The sequence below is a fragment of the Pteronotus mesoamericanus genome, unplaced genomic scaffold, assembly GCF_021234165.1.
Source record: "Pteronotus mesoamericanus isolate MK-2021 breed Mesoamerican mustached bat unplaced genomic scaffold, CSHL_Meso_final contig_26, whole genome shotgun sequence".
Lineage (NCBI taxonomy): Eukaryota > Metazoa > Chordata > Mammalia > Chiroptera > Mormoopidae > Pteronotus > Pteronotus mesoamericanus.
In genome coordinates this window covers 1,147,741-1,168,747 of record NW_026555109.1, presented here as the reverse complement: position 1 = coordinate 1,168,747, position 21,007 = coordinate 1,147,741, and the positions used below count along the sequence as shown (strand labels likewise).

At 39.0% G+C, this 21,007-nt stretch overlaps 1 protein-coding gene across 2 annotated transcripts in view; it reads left to right on the top strand.

Moving 5' to 3' along the window:
* DOCK9 (dedicator of cytokinesis 9) overlaps positions 1–21,007 on the top strand; it is a 354,061-nt gene that overhangs the window by 245,117 nt on the left and 87,937 nt on the right. For both annotated transcript variants that reach the window (XM_054574328.1, XM_054574327.1), the window contains exons 26-33: positions 284–409; positions 1,001–1,072; positions 11,633–11,779; positions 12,000–12,083; positions 12,741–12,852; positions 17,229–17,407; positions 17,647–17,760; positions 19,690–19,810. In XM_054574328.1, coding sequence (XP_054430303.1) covers positions 284–409; positions 1,001–1,072; positions 11,633–11,779; positions 12,000–12,083; positions 12,741–12,852; positions 17,229–17,407; positions 17,647–17,760; positions 19,690–19,810 — 955 coding nt within the window. The remainder of the gene's footprint in view (positions 1–283; positions 410–1,000; positions 1,073–11,632; positions 11,780–11,999; positions 12,084–12,740; positions 12,853–17,228; positions 17,408–17,646; positions 17,761–19,689; positions 19,811–21,007) is intronic.

The following is a 21,007-nucleotide window of genomic DNA, read 5'->3' as shown; positions in this document are numbered from 1 at the left end:
TTGTTTGACACATTTCATGAAGTCCTTAGGAGGTGGAGCTGTGGGCTGGAGGACCACTGACCTGAGTCAGGTGATTCACATATTTTGATAAGTTCCCCAAAGACATCCTGAGCTCCCTCTTTGTCACATGACAACAATCCTTCCCACCTACGGTTTCCACGCTGTCCTCTCCTCCCCATGCGATTGTATCTCAGTAGCTGATCCTCACATTTTGGAGCTTGTTCAGCGTTTGTCTCAACCTGGAGAATGAGTACATTAAATCATCTTTTCCTTTTCTTCCAAGTATGCTTATAAGGCTGAACCATATATTGCCTCTGAATATAAGACAGTGCATGAAGAACTGACCAAATCCATGACCACAATACTCAAGCCTTCTGCCGACTTTCTCACCAGCAACAAACTACTTAAGGTATGTTGGGGGGCCAGTGTGACTCTGCAGTATTTAAACTGATTAAAGAAAATTCAAACTCCTCAGCTTGATCAATTTACCCTTTTTGTGTGATTTTACAGGCAATCGTCACCTCATAAAAAGTGGTAACAGAGTTAGTTCTTCAATTCCAACTTTGCCACTTGTACTAGTGCCTCTATTGAAGCTGCAAATTATTATTATACTCAAAGTTCCATGGCCTCTAGTTATTAATAAGTCATTATATTTAAATCATTGGAGGACTGTGAATTAGAGATTATACAGGCAAGTGTCAGCAAGCAAGACTCTGCCAAGAGGAAAGAGTGCACATCTAATCAAGCAGTGCCACTTGCGGGGGTCATGTCATGATGAGCTTATGCCTTATTTCATAGGGGGAAGGAGTCACGTACTGTCAGACATGTGAAAGCAGGGGAACACCTGCCACACAGCTCTGGTCTGAAAATAATTCACTAAGAGGCTCAGCCATGTTTTTTGATCACATCTATTTTATGTCAGTAACATTGCCAGCCTAAGAGAATAAACATCTCATCTAACTGTTTGTTTTCCTTACGGGAATCTTTTTTTTCCTTTCAGTATTCATGGTTTTTCTTTGATGTTTTGATAAAATCCATGGCTCAGCATTTGATAGAGAACTCCAAAGTTAAGGTATGTCATCTCATATCAGGGCTTGTATGGTGGTTCTTAGGGGAAAATATAATACATTGTGTTTGTAGCTAACATTTATTAACACTTTCTGTGTTCTGCCCATTAAGTACTGTTTCAAGTGCTTTCCAGTAGTAAAGCATTTTAGCTCAATAACAACCCTATAGGGGAAGTATTAGTCTTACCCCTCATTTTATAGGTGAACAAAGTGAAGCCAGGATGCTGAAGTTACTTGCCAAGGCCATGCTGCTAGTGAGTTGGGGGGGAGCCAGGTTGTGAGGCTATTCTGGCTCTAAAGCCCACATTCCTCAAGCACTGTGCTATTAAATCCAAAGAAAAATGTGCCTTTTCCTTTGAATAGCTTAGAAATATTCAAGTTTATTGAAATGGGAATAATAGTTTAAGCATTCATTTAAAATGTATTTACCTGGTGGTTTTTAAGTGTCTTGAACACCTTAGACATTTCTTAAGGACTTAGATGGGTGTCTGATGCTACTTTATGTTCTCTGTAACCAATGAATAACTTGAGATAACAGTCTCCCCCCAAGCCCTCCTCTCTGAGGTGCTCAGGTATGTTCCATACTCATCTCTGGATTGATGCCTGTCAGGGTATGACTGGTTGTTGCTGGCTATCTGAGCATAGATAAATTTTTATGAAATTCCAAGGCAGTAAACACAGGTGGCTGTATCACAGAGCTTCTGAAATGCACAGTCTTGGAGTTGCCATTATGACTGATTTCTCGCCACATTGTAGCTATACAGAAGTGGGAGCTTGCAGAGTCTGGGTGAGAGCTGGGGGCACTGGTGTAGGGAGCAGTAGTTGTGGTGCCTGGCAGCCTCTCTCAGTGAATGTGGGAGGCAGGGCAGAGTCACAGGCAAGGAGGCTCAGGATGTCAGCCATCTGGATCTGGGAGGAAGCCTTGGGAAAGGCTGATGGATTCTGTCAAGCAGAAGGCTGGTAGTTCAGAACCTAAAGCCATAGTTTCCTCTAGTAGAGTGGGTACTGGTGCCTGACCAGATGGTTTCCTTTTTTTTCCCCTTTTAAATCCAGTTTTAGCACACAGAGGGATGCCAGATGGAGGTGGGCCCTGCCTTCCACAGAGTAACACACTGTCTAAATCATGCCAGAACAGCTTGCCAAGGGGGAAAAAAAAATAACAGACTTTCAGTCTGGCAATGCAGCTAGTGTATGAGCATACACATGCATACATGCATACATGTGCATGCACACACACATATATGCAGATTATTTGGATATATTACCTTTCTATTAAAAAGGTGGTCACTTGCAGGTGAGGCTTTCTGCCTATATTAGTTTGTGCGGCTTCCATAACAACTAGATAGCTTGAACAACAGAAATTTATTTTCTCACAATTCTGGACGCTGAAACTTCAAACTCAAGATATCTTTAGGGTTGATTTCTTTTGAGACCTCTCCTTGGCTTGTGGACAACTATCTTCTTCTCATGTCTTTATACTGTCTTCTGTCTGTGCGTGTCTGTGTCCTAATCTCTTTCCTTATAAGGACACCAGCCCTGTTGGATTAAGCCCCACTGAATGACCTTGTTTTAACTTAATTATCTATTTAAAGACCCTGTCTCCAAATACCATCATATTCTGAGGTATAGGGCATTAACATGGGAATTTTGAGGGGACACAATACAGTCTATAACAAGGTCCCACTGGATTTTTAAAATTATTTTTGGCTCTAAATAAATATAATCACTTCAGAGAGATTAATGACTCACTTATATTTTAAAATGTAACTGATTTGTTTACAAAGTATTCCTTGAGCCCTTATTATATGCAGGCTCAAGGGTTACAAAGTTAAATGTAGTGTGGTTTTTGCCCTCACAGAATTTAGGTGGGAAAGTATACAATTAGATCATGGAAACAATGGTCAAGGAGGTAACAAACAGTTCTGAAACACTCACAAGAAGTACATATATAAAATCAAGGATCAATGACATCTTTCTGAGACCTGTGATAGAAGATAATAAAAGAACTCAATTGCATGTGTTCTTTTCTCCAAAGGCCAAATTAAACTATAGACCTTTAGAGATGATAGGGACCTGAAAGCTACCTTCTGGACCAGCTTCTCCCTTATGTCACAGAGGTTGAGATGGAACCATAGACCAGTGAAGTAACCTGCCCAGGATCACACAACTGAGCAGAGCCAAGAACTACTGCTGGAGTCAGAACCAGCCTCTTCCAGATGCTCTGCCATTTCCAGTCTAATAACCTAATTCTCTACAGCTTCTGGGAAATTGCATTTGGAACCACTCAAATGTTACCATGTATAACCTTTTCTGGAAGTTAACTGTATCTTGGTCCTAAAACAATATTCAGGGAGTTTTTAGAAGTAGCTTATTTTAAAATTGTTACCCTGTTTAAAAATAAACACTGGCATCCCAAAGGAGAAAACTTAACTATAACATAATTTACTATAAAAAGAAGTTCAGAACACCTACTTACCACCTGGGAGAGTTGCACATTTCCATGTCATTCCAGAAACCATGACACTCTTTCCCTCAATCACATATTTTTGATTGAGGAACTTCTCTCACATTTTTGGAAGCTTTCATTTAGTTTGCCTTATATTTTAGGAGTAATGAGTTTTCTATGTTTGCATTAGTTATTTTTATGTTCATCTTAGACTTACATCTTAAGGATTGTATGTCCTAGTCCCTGATCTCAGTGTTCTGTATTGAAGGAACAAAGTCATGTTCACCATTGCTATATCATCGGTGATTTCCAAAATCATGAGTAAATCCTGTCAGAGTTTTTATATTTTTCTTAACTGGAGATTATTAGTATTATCCAATATGTTTATAATTGTGACCTCATTTCCTTCCTCTTTGGTTTTTCTTCAAATACCATGACCAGGCGCATGCTTGTCTTGTAGGGACACCTAGGCCATGGATTCATATCAGACCAGATAATGCTTTTGGTGTTGCTGAACATGTTTTTCTCAAAGATACCTGGCATTGATCAGAAATTGGAGACACAGTGTATGTTGAGCTGAGGCCTTCAGTGTACACTCCTTGTGTTAGTGGGATTGTTCCATCTGGTGCATATTTACGTGGAGGGATAAATTTTCATGCATTTCTGCTTGTTTCTCATGCTATACTCTTCTGAAGATGGAGGTGACCACATGTGTCCACCTTCTCATCCTCAGCCAAACTACACTATGTTACATTTGCTGAGGAAGGCTACGGGTTAGAGCTTCTCTTAGAACTAGCATCTAAAATAAGCAATTTCTTTGCTAGGCTCTAGTGTTTCATAGGTAACATGTTCTTGGAATTTAAAGTAAGTGATTTTTGAGTAGACCTCATTGAGGCCTACTAAGTTTGTAACCCCCAACCCCACGCTGCCTCAATGGGCAACTTATTTTAGGTGTTTCTTCTCTATCATTTATATTTAGCAACTATAATTTAAGCAGACTCATTTTGAATTTCCTGTCCTCCCACACTGAGTCAAGCAAATTGCTGGCATTACACAGGGGTACTTTTAGGAAGTTGGAAAATCTGGCATAGGGTAGGATGAATATACACCTTTAAGTGTCACTTATTTAACCTTCAACCATTTTCTGACTTAATTGAACAAGGAAAGAATTTTCATTTGAAAAATAGAAAGGAAGATGGTATCATTCATGTTCTAAATGGACTGTTTAGACCTCCCCTAAACTATATTTGTAAACCCTGTACATAAGTGATGGAAGAATGTTATATCCATACTTTCATCCATAGATAAGTGCTTTGAAAGGTTGTTTGCTATGTGCAGAACATTGAAGAGAAATGCATGTGGAGTAGAGAATGCATCCTCAACTTTGAAGCTGACATAACCCTTGGAGGAAGAAGACATTCATCTTGGAACAGTTGGAAAATAGTGCAGGAAGGTGTATGTGTAAGCTCCAAAATGATAGGAGATTAATGAGGAGATAAAGATGGAATTTTACCTGGGCCTAGAAGGATGCCACATTTAGAGAGAAGAGAATGAGCATTAGGGACAGGAGAAAGCTCAGGCCCAGGTAAGGCTTCTGTGGCAGACCTCAGACTAAGAGTGGAGGGAAAGAGTGAAAAGCAAGATCAACAGCCCTGGTTGATGTGGCTCAGTGGATTGAGTGCCAGCCTGTGAACCAAAAGGTCTCAGATTCAATTTCCAGTCAGGACACATGCCTGGGTTGCGGGCCAGGTCCCCAGTTGGAAGAGAGGCATCCGATCGATGTTTCTTTCTCACATGGATGATTCTCTCCCTCCCTTTCTCCCTCCCTTCCCCTCTCTCTAAAAATAAATAAATAAAATCTTTAAAATAATACATGACATTTTAAAAAACAATAACAATGAGATAATGGGGAGCCAAATTTGGTAAAGACCACAGAGAGGCAGAGTAAGTTCTTCAGCAGGAATGACAAGACAGAAGAGCATATAAATGTTAGCAGAGAGGCTTGCGAATTTTATACCAATAAATCTATCTTCCCCCTGGAATTCAGCTAACCTGTTGAACAGATTAACATACCTGTCATTTTTCATATGTCTAGGGTTTTTTTGTTTGTTTTTTTTACAAACAAACAACTCTCTAACTGGAGGAAATGAGGTAGGATTAGGGATGAGAATGGAAAGCATTATGAATGAATAAAAGAGAATATTAAGTTGACTAATAACTTGACTCAGCAATTCTACTTTTAAGTATTTACTGAACAGAATGAAAACATATTCACAGAGAGATCTGTATGTGAATGTTCATAGCAGCTTTACTCATAATAGCCAAAAAGTGGAAACAACCAAATGTCCACTAGGGAATGGACAAATGTGTTGACTCCATACAATGGAATACTATCCAGGATAAAAAGGAGCAAACTATCACTTTTGCAATGACATGGATAAATCTCAAAAGCATTATGTTAAATGGAGGAAATCACTGTGGTCATGTAGACTTTGAGTCCATTCTATGACATTCTAGGAAAAGGAAACATTCTAGGAACAGAAAACAGAGCAGTGGTCTCCAGAGGCTGGAGGTGGGGAATTCAAAGGGACATGAGGGAACTTTAATTGTGAAAGAAATGTGCTATATCTTGGTTGTGGCGATGGTTACACAACTGTGTTCATTGTCGAGACTTACCAAACGGTATGCCTTAAAATGGTGAATTTTAGTGTATGTAACAATCTCAATAAATCTGACTTAAATAGAATGTAGTAAAGTTACTTCTTAGAGGGGAGAAAAAGGCCACCTAGATATTATATTTGAGAGCATAGAATAGTGTTTGGAGAGATAATTAGGACATAGTTTACCGGGCAAGACAGAACATGGGACATCTATCTTAAGCTTCAGGGCTGTGGGTTCAGCTCCTGTGACAAAGATCTAAAATACAGTAACTTAAGGGGAAAAAAAGATAATTTCTTCTCACATGAAAGTACAAGCTAGTATAAGGGTTCTGTTCAACAAAGGTTATCCGGGGTCAAGACTTTTTCCACCTCACTGCTTTGTCTACCTGGAGTGCTGCTTATTCACCTGATCTAACTGTATTCACCACATGTCCATGTGGGCACAGCAGAAAGGAGAAGATAAATCTTTTCCTGAATATGACTTGTTACTACCTCAATGGCCAGGCTTAGTCATATGCTAGCTAGTCACACTTACCTATAAGGTAAATGCAGTCTTTATTGTGAGTGTTCAGGCACCCATTTAAAATGTTGAGGTTCTATTACCATGAAAGAGAAGAAAGAACAGATACTGGGAGGCAACCAGCAGTTGCCACAAGGAGCAATGGCACAGCCCAAGAAACTTTGCAGGTGGAGATTCAGGTTTGGGCAAGGAAGAATATAGACACAGCCAAAGAAATAGATCTGTTAGCACCAGTCTGCTAACATCATACACCTAAGCTTTTCACTGGGAAAAGGATTGTGTTAATGTGGAGCCACTACATAAGGTTATCTATATGAGATTTATTAGGGGCAATGAGAAAAAATGGGAAAGAAGCCCAGGAGAGGATGGGAAAACCATCAGATAGCAGGTGAAGGAGAGAGGGAAGAAAGGAAACATCTTAGACTATAGTACAATTCTAAGAGCATTGAGCAAGGCCACTGGAAAGTCCTTGAGCTCAGGCTGACCATCAGAGGAGTTGGGTGTCCCCCAGGAACACACCTCCCTTGGTATTCCTGCCACCCTCGGTCATTGGCCGTGAGCAGCCCATGCAAGATGTGGCCATGGTGTAAATGCAGTAGCAGAATTCAGAGCACAACAGCTGGGCTGTGGGTCAGTTATGTTCCCTGCAGTTGGAGATCTGAGTCACCATTTTTATGGCACCAGCAGGGTAGAGAGACTGATCTTCTGAGTGAAAATAATGAAGAGCTAGGAGAAAGAGAAGATGTTTTAGAAGAAAATAGAAAAAGTAATATAGGAATTCCAGTAAGAGGGAGAAACTTTAGACTTCTGGAAAATGTCACTGGAACATTTCTTGTCTACACCATTATTTTTCTGTTTGCTAAGACAGAAAAATGAAGTTTATTAGCTAATGAACTTCTTATATCTCACTGAGCAGTAAACCCCACCAGAGAATAGAACATAGTAAGGAACAAAGAATCAAGCATTTGAAACTGATGGGAAGTTTTGTATGTAAAGCAGTGATTTGGGACACAGCGTTTGTCAAAGCCCAGACAACATGACACGTAGGACATGGTGTAGTCTATTGCTGGAGTCTGCAAAGACATGGTTGTTAGCAATGGGACTCACAGGACCGTTCACAGCAAGACTGAGTGTGGGCCATCAGGGAGATTCCACTCAGCTGAAAAGTCAGGTGACAGGAGCTGAGCAGCCAGCAGGAATTGGCGGGGCGGGGGCGGGGGGGCATGGGACACAGCAAGCCAGCTTGAGGAGGCTGATCTGGTGTGGACTGGCACTGGACAGGCAGACTATGCACTAGCAGCATTTGTCAGAGGAGCAGACAAATGATGGTGGCTGGGCCACTGGGAGTGCTGCAGCTCCACTCAGTGGAGCTACTACAGCAGGACTTGGTCAGGAGTTGATCAGGAGTTGGGTTTTTCTTGACTGAGAAGTCTAGTGTCTCAGCATCCTCTCCTCTGAGCTAGAGCTTATATACTCACTCCCCTGAACATCAGCCAATATCCTAAATGATTTTCCTTCATTTCAGTTTACAGTGCTCTCCATAAAAACACCTAATTACCTCTCTCTTTATTACCTTTAGATGTGTGTCTTAACCTCATTGTTTTGTTGCCAAATTATGACTCTTGACCATAGCTCTTTGTCACTGCAGAGAACTGCATTTCAGTCTTCAAAGACACTGAGTTGTCATCGCCTAATCACCGAAGAGCATTGCTGTTTTGTATGTTAATTATTAACCATTCTTTACCACATTTTCTTTCTTTTTAGCTAAAACATTTTATTACAGAAATTTTTTATTTTTAAAAAAGATTTTATTTACTTATTTTTAGAGAGAGGAGAAAGGAAAGAGAAAGAGAGGGAGAGAAACATCAATGTGTGAGAGAAACTGAATGGCTGTCTTTTGCACCCCTCAAACTGGGGACCTAACCCACAACCTAGGCATGTGCCCTGACCAAGAATTGAACTGGCGACCTTTCAGTTTGCAGGTTGGCGCTCAACCCACTGAGCCACGCCAGCTGAGGCTATTACAGAAATTTTTTAATAAGTGTAAAAGGAAAGGTAATAGTTTAATGAATGTCCTATTGTCATCACCCAGTATCAACAGTTATCAGTATTCTGCCATTCTTACATTATGTATTCACCCTCATACTTTTTTTATACTAGAATACTTAAAAGCAACTCCCAAATATTTTATCATTTCATTGGTAAACACTTTAGTGTGTCATGTTTAATATAGAAAGCCTTTAAAATAAAGATAAATAACTACCATTTCTGCACTCACTAAAATTAGCAATATTTCTTTATTATCAACTAACACCAAATCTGTCTTCCATTTTTCCCCCAGGTGTCTCAAAAATGTCATTTTACTATTGGCTTGTTTGAATAAGGATCTATCATAGTCTACACATTGCCTTTTGTTGATGTGTTCCCAGAGTTTCTTGGATTTTCAAACAGTCCCCTCTCCATTTGTTTTTGTTTTTGTTATTGTTTTAATGCAATGTATTTGTTGAAGAAAGTGGGCCATTTGTCATTTCAGAATTTCCCACATTCTAGATTTGGCTGGTCATAACTTCACAGTTCTCTGTGACATTGTTCTATGTCCCCTGCCTTTCCTATAAACTTGTAGTGATATCTATAAGCTCAACTCCACTCAGATTTGATTTGCTTTTTTATAAGGATGTTTCGTCACTACCACTACTGCATCACATCAGGAGGCATACTATATCTGGTTGTCAGACTTTTTGTTATGATAATATGGACTAATACAGTGGTTTTTCTACTGGTATGCCACAAGAATTTTTAAAATGTACAATATCTGACTTTTTAGTCAGGTGCACTGACCTCTTTTCCTTAGATTGTTAAATTTAAAAAATGGCAACAGTCAATAAACAATAGCCTTCCGGTGTGAATGAATAAAAGTTATACCTATTTTTTGTGAGATCAAAAAAATAAATATTTGTGTGCCACATAATTTTAGTAATTATTTTATGAGATGAAAAAGGTTGAAAATTGCTGGACTAATAGATTTATGTGGTGTTCCACCCCTTCCATTCATCATAGAGTTCCCCATCCACTTTTTATAGTTTTAGCAGCCATTGACTCAGCTGCATGCTAAAGGCTAAAGGCCACAGGCATTTCTTGGGAGAAATGTTTTTCAGAAATGGCTATCTTGGGCAGCTTGGCAGTCATGTCAAGTGGTTAGAGTTGGCCTTACCTAGGTATTGAGTTATTGGTTGCACGTATGGAACAAAATCCCTTTGTAATTTTAGATTTTACTGTATTGTTTTTGAAGGTAGGTGAACTTGAAATTCTTATTACTTGATCCTTGCGTCACTGAATTCTTGAGTTTATATAAATTTACAAAGATTTTCTTGTTATTGGTTTGATAATTAAAATTATTATAAAGCTAGTATTTCAAAATTTTATAATAGGTTCTGGTATTTAATGCATAAACATAAAGCATGCTTTCCTGTCAGAAATACCTGGGTTCCAGTTCTAGTTTTACAAAATACTGTTTGTTTCGTATTGGGATACTGGTTTTGTTGCTCCAAAGCAGGCCAAAATAATAGTGCCTTAGATAAGATAGAAGGTTCATCTCTCTCTTTTGGAAAAATTATGAGCCAGTAGGTAGCTCAGAGAGTAGGGAAACTTGTCCCCCATGGTCATTCAGGTACTCGGGCTCCTTCTATTCACTTATCCAGCCCAGGTGTCATCTGTATCCACATGGTTGAGAAACTGGCTCACCACCACCTTCACACATTCCAGACAATGGTAAAGAAGAGAACTTAGAAAGCAAGCCACTTCTTTAATGGGAATGGCTGGAAGAGGCACGTGTCACTTCCTTTTATGGCCCATTGGCCAGAACTCAGTCACATGGCCCTTATCTAGCAAGAAATTAGGCTGGGAAATGTAGCTCTAGCTGGACAGCTGTGAGCTTCTGTAAAACCTGAGAGTTCCACAATTAAAAAGGAGAAGGAAAATAGGGATTTTAAAGGTCAGTTAGTACTTGGTTACAGGATCTCTCTAAGCTTCTGTTTCCTTACCAGTAAAATGGGAATGAAAATACCTCCCTGTTGTGTCTGTTAGAATCACATCCATGAATGGATAAATTCATGGAGCATCTATTAGATATATGCTATTTTACTTTTAGATATGTAAAAATGGTTTCATTTATTACAGGCAGGGAGGGGCGACAGGCATCACAGAGCAGAAAGGGCATGGGCCTTGAACATATGGTAGACCTGGATTTGAATCTTTGTTAGTTGATACTGTGTGACTGAGGACACATTTGCTTAACCTCTCCGACCCTCAGTGAAATGAGGGTTAAACTCATAAGGTATCTTGTAATAATTTAAGGAAAAAGTACATAAAAATATCTTAGTGGAGTTCCTGACATGTAAAAGATATACAGTAAGTGGTAGCTAATTATTGAGTGATCTGAGTGTAATTTCTTAGGTAAGTATTCCTAAAATTACTATATAAAGTTAATTTGAAGAAAACTGCTTCTAAGTGGTTTCAACTGGTAACATACAATCACCAAACTGTATTTTTACAGTTTAGACACTTGAAGCTTAAACCTAAGGCCGTGTTTTCTAAAGAGATCTCTGAGAGGCCCAGGCACTAGCATCACCAAAAATACTCAGTAAAAATGCAGCTCCTGATCAGCATCCCTGTGACCACAGGCCCATCTCCACATATTAATAAACATCTCCAGGGTGATCTTTAGCATGCTGAAGTTTGAAGTCTCAGGTCTAATCCACAGCACTCATTTAAGTATTAGAATACTTGTACAGTATTTTGAGAGAAGGAATTCATTTGTCTTATCTGATTTCAGATAAATAAGCTTAGAATCCTGGGTTTTTTTAATGAATTCAGGATGAGATACTTACTCCCAAAAGGTTGCTTAAAAAGTAATGAATGTTGGCTCTCAATTCTTTTTTAGGTATTGAGAAACCAGAGATTTCCTGCATCCTATCATCATGCAGTGGAAACTGTTGTGAATATGCTGATGCCACACATCACTCAAAAGTTTCGAGATAACCCAGAAGCATCTAAGAATGCAAATCATAGCCTTGCTGTATTCATCAAGGTGGGGATCTCCAGGCCAGAGGGTGCTGGCTAAGTAACTGAAGTGTCCTTTCTAGCAGAGTAACTAGTATATAGTAGTTTGTAGTTAGTTGCTCAGTCAGTGTCAGTGACATGTTTATGTGCTAAAGGATAAACTCATTAACAATAAAGACTGATTAGAACCCAACTTTCCAAAAAGCTTGGGCCTAAATACTTACCTTTATGAGTTGTGTTGTCCACAGAGATGTTTCACCTTCATGGACCGGGGCTTCGTCTTTAAGCAGATCAACAACTACATCAGCTGCTTTGCTCCTGGAGATCCGAAGGTAGTGTTGTGTGTGTTACATGCTGTTCTTTTTTTCCTCACTGATTTACTACCAGAAACCTGCCCATTTCTCTTGGTTCATATCAGAGTTTTCTTTCGGTCCCAGGACACTACTCACTCTCCCTCTCTAAAGATACTAACTAGTACTTTACATTAAAGATACTAACTAGTACTTACATTAATATGTGAGATGTCAGGGACACTGGAATCCCAAATTTAAAATAAAGATATGTATTTGATTTTCTGAAAAACACCTGAAATGACTTCTCAACTGCAAAACTAAAAGTGTGTGTGTTGGGAGTCATAGTTTCTTTAGCAAGGTAATAAAAGTAACTATGCCTGTCCTCTTACTCATTTTTTTCCTATATTTAGTCTGTGTCTGTAATTATAGGCTGCCTTAATTTCTTTATTGAAGTAGGAAGAGCATTTATAATAAATGCTTTAAAAGTCAGTGGAAAATATTGTTTAATGGAATGTGTTCTCAATTTTCAAACAAATCCCTGCAACCATTCTAAAATATAAAATAGCACAGAGCATGCAGTTCTAAGAAGATCAAGAAGCTAAAGACAGGGTGTGTTATTTCTTACATGTTCTTAGGATGCTCTGTTAAGTATGCAGTGAGGTATTTAACTTAGGACTAAACTTTTTTCTCCTGCAGACCCTCTTTGAATATAAATTTGAATTTCTCCGTGTGGTGTGCAACCATGAACATTACATTCCATTGAATTTACCAATGCCATTTGGAAAAGGCAGGATTCAAAGATACCAAGGTAATCTTACCTTTACATATGTTTGTGAGTGTGCGTGTGTATGTGTGAGTGTACGCACACTTAGTTTTTTCACTAAGAGAGTCATTTATTTTTAATAAGATGAGAGAATTGATTCCAACATGACATTAGACTTTTTTTTTGTTTGTTTTTTTCATGGATGGATTAAATTTTTTCTAGTTAAATTTCCATGTTAAAAAATACTGATAAAATGCTCTACAGGAACTTACCTTTCAGCAAACTTACCAGACTACAGATCATGTTAGTGTAATTCTTTTTTATTGAAACATTCCTTTGCTTAAACAATAGAGATCCATTTTACTTACTGTAGTTTATTTTTATTTGTTTCACTTTTTCTTTTTTCTCAAGAATTAGCTTTTCTTTCATCAACTGTGGAGTCAAATGAAACTCCTGTAGGTAGGTGCGGGGTATGATGCTTGCTTTCTTGCATTTTCCTCCTTTAAAAGACAAAGAATGCAAGTGATTGCTGAAATGCTTCCATATGCTATTCATCTAGGCATTCCCCATACACTTTGGTCAGTTTTTAAACTCATGACAAACCAGTGAGTGTGTTCTCACTGTAGCTAAGATGCTGCAGTAACATCACAGGAAGGCATCTTGTTTTTGCTCATGGGTCCTCTAGGATGTTTCTTTAGAAGTAAAACAAATAAAAAACCCTGCCTCACTCTAAAAATGTATTAATCCACCATTTCCATAGCCCTTGTCCATAGTGGTGACAATAACCTAAATCACTAGCAACACAGCTTTCACATGCTTTTTATGTTTGCATGTTGAGTCTTTATTAACTTTCCTGTATCCTCTTTAAGTTCAGCTCATAGTGATTTCTCTGTCTTTACTGAGTCAACCAAAGTAGTCTGCCAGGTCTGTCGAGTGATCTTTACTAGGTTTAGTGTCTTGTATGTGCTCAGAATCGTTTTTGCTAAAGGAGAGAAAATGTGGAAGGGTGCCACCAAACTATTAATAACATGTAAATCAACTGACCCTGAAGTTCAGAGAGAAATATATAAAGGCGTTTATTCAGAGATATAAATATCTTCCCCCCAAACAGACTCAGACTGATTTTTAAGGAACAGAAGAGGGATTGTGGTCCTGGAATGGGTAGTCATGCATTCAACAAGTATTTACACAGTACCAACTATGTTTAGCCTCAGGAGACAGTCATGAACAAGTGTCCACATAAAAATGTCCAGACCTGTGAAGAATCTTTGTAAGATTTTATTTTAGCTAAACTAACTATTGCCAGGAAAGCAAGACCTCAAACATTTCTTAGAATGGCAGTCAGCAGCTTCCTTTATGATTACATGAAGGGGGAAGAAAGCAAGGTAGAGATGACATTATGGGATAATTAACAAGAATATGTGCTTTCTTAAGAATAATTACCCTTATTTCAAAGGAACGTAACCTAGATGTACAAAATCTTGCTTAAGGCAAAGATAAATCTTTTACTAAAAAAAAGTTGTAGGCCTGGGGTATCACTACCCACCATGACCTGCCCAGTTACGAATTTATGATCAGATCACCTTGTGAGGTTACTTTTCCATAGAATCCCTTTTTTATCCACACAAGGATGATAATCCTTGGCTCTTTTACCTAAGGGAAATGTGTAGTGATAATTTCTAAGGATAGAAAAACAAAGCAAGGAAAGGGGGTATGAAATGAAGTGACTTTTGAGATAGGGTGACCAGAAAATGGTAATCTGAAAAAAAAGTGAAGAGTTGAGCCATGCACACATCTGGGGAACATAGTCTGGGCCAAAGTAATAGCCAGTTACTCAGCATTCCCTGATCCAACCCTGGCACAGCTATCCAGTCTCACTCCCCACTATCTGCCACATTTCAGAAACACCTGCTACTCCCAGCTTCTCAAACAGGACATGCCTACCCCTGACACACCCCAACCTCAAATAGCCATCTCCCTGAATGTGTTCTCATCTTCCTCCCCAGCCAATCACTTAGCACCTCCCATGTGGTGCCTGTCAGGTCTCCTCCTCACCCTCTCCCAGTACCTCAACTGGAATTAATTGCTCTCCACCCTGCACTTCAAACCCTGTCACACCATCACCTCGCAGTCTGTTACCAGCCCCCTGTACTTGGGAACTGTAACTGTCTCTTCCTTTCACCTGTCAGGGCGCCGAGGACAACTCTTTATATCCAGTGGTTAGACAGCGAACATGTGCTAATGCCTGCCTTCTGCTCTGACCCAGCAGGGCCCAATTGCTTATCCTGCAGAACTGAATGGAGTAGAAATCCTTTAGGTGCCCAGCAGACTGACACAAACTCTTAGTAGGGTGCTGAGTATTTGGTGACAAGAGGGACTGCCCCAGGCAGATGGGTATGAGTCATTTAATGATAATTTCCCTTACATTGATAGGAATAAGTATTTTTTATCATTTTTTTCCCTCTCTCCCTTTTCACTATCCCCCCCCAACCCACCCATGAGCACATGCACACAGACACATGCACAGTTAAACCCATCAGTAGTTTCCTTCTAAGGGCTTTATGTGAATTCAAGCTGTGAGCTGTTGTTTGGATAAACTGGACTTAATGTAAAGAGTGGACACTGTTATTCTGGAAAGATAAATAATCTTTCCGTTGCTGCCGCTAACAGGTTTTGTTATCAGTAGAAAATAAGTTCTTGCGGTGTCATGAGGAAAAGAATTTCCTGAGACCCACATGGGAGGATGAGGCTCCATGGTAAACTTTACTGATGATGTAAAATTAATGGGATTTCTTTCCTGGCTTCCCAAAATCCCATCTCTGTCCATCTTGCCATGGAAAAGGTCGAATCTTGTCTTCAGTAGGTCCAGGATGAAAGCCAGTGCCCAGAAGCTCTGCTCCATATTAGTGTACAGTCCAGTTCAGCACCTGGCTAGCTTAGCGTGTGTTTCCAGCTGCAGTCTGTTGCCCTCCTGTGATATTCAAGCTCTCTCCTGGAGCCTGCATGGCCATAGGCCGCATGTCTGCTAAGGCCACATGGCTATGGAGAAAGGACATGCAAGTACCTGAGGCAAGTATGGGGCATGAGCAACAGAGAGAGAGAGAAAGAGGGAGAGCAAGCGAGCATGAGCTTCTTTGTCTCCCTGGAATTAGTTAGTTTGGGCTTGGGACTGACCAGGTGATTTTTACCAAACAACTAGTCAATTTCCCAGGATTTAGCAGGCTTTGGATAGGTCCGCACCCCCTAGTTAGACTGATGGGCTTCTATGGTCAAGCACCTCCCCCAGCACCCCTTAATCCAGTACCAGAGGGGGAAAGGGGGGAGTGTTAATCTTGGCAGAACAATGCTAAAATCCTCTCTGGTGCAAAGCTGTAGCTTCCTGGCTAAGCAAGCAGGTTTATGCTGCCCATTTTATTAAGCTCAATGTCTAAGTACCTTTGCTCCTCCTTTCCCATCGATAATTAATTAAATACCAACGGTAAGAGTTTCACAGGACTTGGGTTGGTATTTTGGATAGGTTTAGTTGTACTAATAGGGAATTAAAGTCAAATGAGGGGTCTTAGAATTTCCTCTAATACTGGATTGAGTATAATAATTAAAATCCTTGTTACAGTTTACTGAAAAGGTATATTTCAGCTTCAGAGTGATGTTTAGCTGTTTTTATTTGCCTTCTCTAAGCAGATTTTGCATTTGCTTCTATCTCTTTTCCAGAAGAGCTTTTAGTTTTGTCATTTAGCTTGATAATGATTTAGTAATTTGGGTGGTGTTTTGTCCCTTTTCTTTTTAGTTTATATTAGTTTTTTTATTTGCTTTTAGAGGTACAGAAATATTAAGATTATATTTTTTAAAATCTACATTAAATACATTTTTTATTCCAGTGATAATGAAATAAATAGGTTATATGCTAACTTGTTAATTTTAAACATATGGGATTTTAATAGGCATATATAGGCATTAATGGTCAGGTAATGGGTAAATTAACTCATTTAGTAAAGAACATTTTAGTACACCATGTATTCTTATTCTTTCTTTTATTACATGTTTGTTATTCATGGACTACTTCTCTATAATACTATCAATTAGTCCAATAACTTTTTAAATTTCATTTCAATAGCAAAATTACATTTGTCATGTAATATATGCTGTTCTATATTCTAAAAATTGGTACTAAAACTATTCACTAAATTTTATAGGATGTAATATGCTTTAATATCCACTGCAATTATTTGTATTTAAATTTTGTTTTCATGAAGAGCTCCATGTGTTAAGAAGTAGAGCCATATTTTAGATAATAATCAAACCTTTCCCATTTGAAGCCAAGTCTTATCATCTGTTGACACACCCAGGGTAGGTTTGGTTTTTATTTTATTCAAAGAATGGTACATTCTCTTTAATTAAAATAGTTTCTATGCTTATTTCAGACCTCCAGCTTGACTACTCATTAACAGATGAGTTCTGCAGAAACCACTTCTTGGTGGGACTGTTACTGAGAGAGGTGGGGACCGCTCTCCAGGAGTTCAGGGAGGTCCGACTGATCGCCATCAGCGTGCTCAAGAATCTGCTGATAAAACATTCTTTTGATGACAGATATGCTTCAAGAGTGAGTGGTCCCCAATGCAAGGAAGTATGGTTTGATAAATGTCCTTTATTTTAAGTAATATAAAGAAACTAACAATTAGAAAATTAGTGCTAACAGCATTAAGACTTTGTTTATGCAATAAAATCTAATAACAGTCTTTATAGGAAGTATCTGAATACAGGAGATGGCTAGTGCCAGCTCAGTCCATCATTCAGTTCTCAGAGCCTGGGATAAACTTATAATGTGTGCCTTTGTTTCAGAGCCATCAAGCAAGGATAGCCACTCTCTACCTGCCTCTGTTTGGTCTGCTGATTGAAAATGTCCATCGGATCAATGTGAGAGATGTGTCACCCTTCCCCGTGAACCCTGGCAGTGTACGTAAACATATTCACATATACATAGCCTGTATTTGTTTCCAGGAGCTGCGCTAACAAAGTACCACAAACTGGGTGGCCAAAACAACAGAAATTAATTCTCTCACAGTCAGGAGGTTGTCAGCATAAAATCAAGGTGTCAACAGGGTTGGCTTCTTCTGGAGGCTCTGGGTGAAGAGTCTGTTCCCTGCCTCTCCTAGTTTCTGGTGATTGCCTAAAATCCTCGCATTCTTTGGCTTGTGGCTGCACCATTCTGGTCTTGGCCTTCATCTTCACGTGGCCTTCTCCCTTGTGTGCCTGTGTCTCGGGTCTGTTGTACGCTCCTTTTCTTATAAAAAACACCAGTAATTGATTGGATTTATGACCCGCCCTAATCCAGGAGGACCACATCTTGCCTTACATCTTTATATTTGCAAAGACCCTATTTCCAAAGATCATATTCTGAGGTTCTGAATGGATATGAATTTGGGGGAGACACTATTTAACACAGTACATACCTGTGTGATCTCTCTCTCTCTCTCTCTCCACTAAAACTATAATATTGCAACTACTTAGTAAACTATATTTTTGGCTAAGATATGGTCAATCAGTTAGTAAACCTTCTACTCTTGTTAAAAATCATTATAAAATCATGATTTTCTTATGCCCCAATATCTTGTAAGACATCAGGACCTTCCATGTGTACTCTACAAATCTTTAGCCCCAGTTCTGGTTGTAACATACAATGAAGTCTTGGAAAAACCACCCCTTTGGGCTGAAGTCTCTGTAGAAGTAGAAAAATCAAGCTAGATGTCAGATAGTCAAGGTGAGTGACACAGGCCCCACCTTCAAGAACTGACAAGCTTAATTTATATTATCTTCATGCAGTCATTTAAAACTGTTTTGGAAATTAAGTTGACTAAAGAATGATCACAGAAATGGCCTCAAAACTTTTAAATTAGAGACCACCTGCCATTAATTTGGACTGATGTTTCCAGCTCAGCAATTTCTTTTTCCCTTTCATGCTGGATCCTTGAACCAGCTCAGCTGTTAATCTTGCCACTTTGTCACCTAGTGTACACTTAGGGAGTTTCTTTTCATCTTTCTGTCCCTTTTCCTGAAACAGTGATGCATTGTTCCATTTTTCACTCTCTGCCTCCAAATACATCTAAATAGTAATACAATGAGATGATCCATATTTATAGAATTTTTTTCAGTTCCAAAAGGCATGAAGTTTCACTGTCCTTAAATGAACTTCACCGCACTAATCTCACCCTATACAACATGGTGTTCCACATGTGTATTCTCCAAACCTTTTCTAATCAGAATAAGTAATTCAGGGCATAATGCTACTTCTCTGTACTGCTTCAGTCCTGAGAAAAAAGAATACAGGTCTTTCCTTGGCTTGTACCAAGTTAAATCTCTCTTGTCTCATTACTTCAAAGCTAACATAGTTTCTCCACTGATTGAGAGTTCTTACATGAAGCTCCAGACTTGCAGAGATTTTTCACTGCGGCTCTTGTAAATCACTGTTGCTCATTTAAGAGGATTTCCAACCTGAGAGAAAAACAAGTGTCCTAGTTAGAAAGAGCACGTGAGGCTTTTTCTGAAGGAAAAAAAAAATACCAAAATAAATTAAAGCAATGTTGGATGTCAGAGATCTGGAAAGGGAGAGGTGCCAGACATTCTGGGAAAAGAAATGACTTTATGGTCCCTGCCCACCCCTTCCCCACTTTAAATATTCTGTGCTCCCTTCTCCTTGCTCTTCCTCTAATCCACTTGCCTCTTTTCTCCCTCTCATATCCTGTGGCTGCTTCTCCCACTCAGGCACATTTAACTTGTCAGGCTGTTCTGTCTTGTTCTAACACTTGGCCTCACACTTCCAAGATCAGTTGATGACTCTTTTTAAATCATCTTTGATTATTTCTTCTTTTTTCTCCCCTTTGGCAGACTGTGAAGGAGGAATCACTTATTTTGCCAGCTGTAAATCCGTTAGTGACGCCACAGAAGTCTGGAAACACACTGGATAACAACCTGCACAAGGACCTCTTTGGCGCTATCTCTGGCATTGGTAATGCTTGGGGATCTTGTCTGCTTGTCTGTAGTTTAGTTCGGAAAGTGTCTTTAATGTAATAGTTTGTAGCTTTCGAATTAGGACTTCGAAGTCTGAGTTTCTGCTTTGATTATTGCTTTCCTGGTTTTAATAGTTAATGCCTAAAACCCCTCAACTCTTTACTGAAATAAAGACTCCCAGGTTCTCATGAATTCTGAATATAGTACACTTAATCCCATATTTGTATTGTTAGCTTTTTATTTATGCCTAAGTTAATTTACCATTTTAAATCTATAAATTGGAGTGCTTATGCTTTTAGAAAAGGAATATCTTTGGAGGTCTGTGTGAGGGTATGGTAAGATATATTTGTAATGGTAGCAATTTAGATGAAATGTGACAAAGTAATTCCTGAAGGGGATACTGGTTTATGGCTAGATTGCAATCCTAAAATTGGTTTTCTAAAACCTTTCCTAGAATATGTCTTTGTATCTGAAATAAAGTAAGAGCAGTTCCCATGAGGAAGAAAACAGATGGCATAAATCAGATCCAAATGGAGTAGTTTTTCCAAAAGAAAATGCCTGAGAAATATACTTATTAATACCCTGAGTAATTGAGCCCCTGTGCCAACTCCTCCATAAAGAAAATGATACCAAAAAATGTCTTCACAGAATTGTCACAGAAACGTTTCTATTCTGTCTTTATCCCTTTCTCTTATACAACACTTGGAATAAATGAAACCTCTTGCCATCAGGACAGAATAAAGGGCAGCCCTTTTAGCTAATGAATTTGCAGGAATGTTGTTCATGCTGAGTTTATGTCCTTACTTCTTGTGTTGTTCTTGTTGTTAACATGCTATTTCATTTAAGTGATGAAACTGGGCAGTATGTAAAACTGGAAATCACATATTAATGCCTGAATTTACCCTACAATACCAATACCAATCCTTAATCTTACTTATGTTCATGTACATTTTCAGTTATACCTACTTATTTTGCTGTTATAAAGATTAAACGAGTTGAGTCATACACAGCACTCACACAGTGTTTCCATGAGCCATTCTCCTGGGACCTTTACTCTGTCTTCTTTGTCTTGCTCTGCCCATGTGTCCAGCCGCTGCTGTGGGATTAGAAAAGGAGCTGTCTTGTAGGGTCTTGTCTGTAGTGGTTCTCAGCAGTGGTTTTAAGTCAGGCAGATGTGGCTTTGGATCCAGACTCC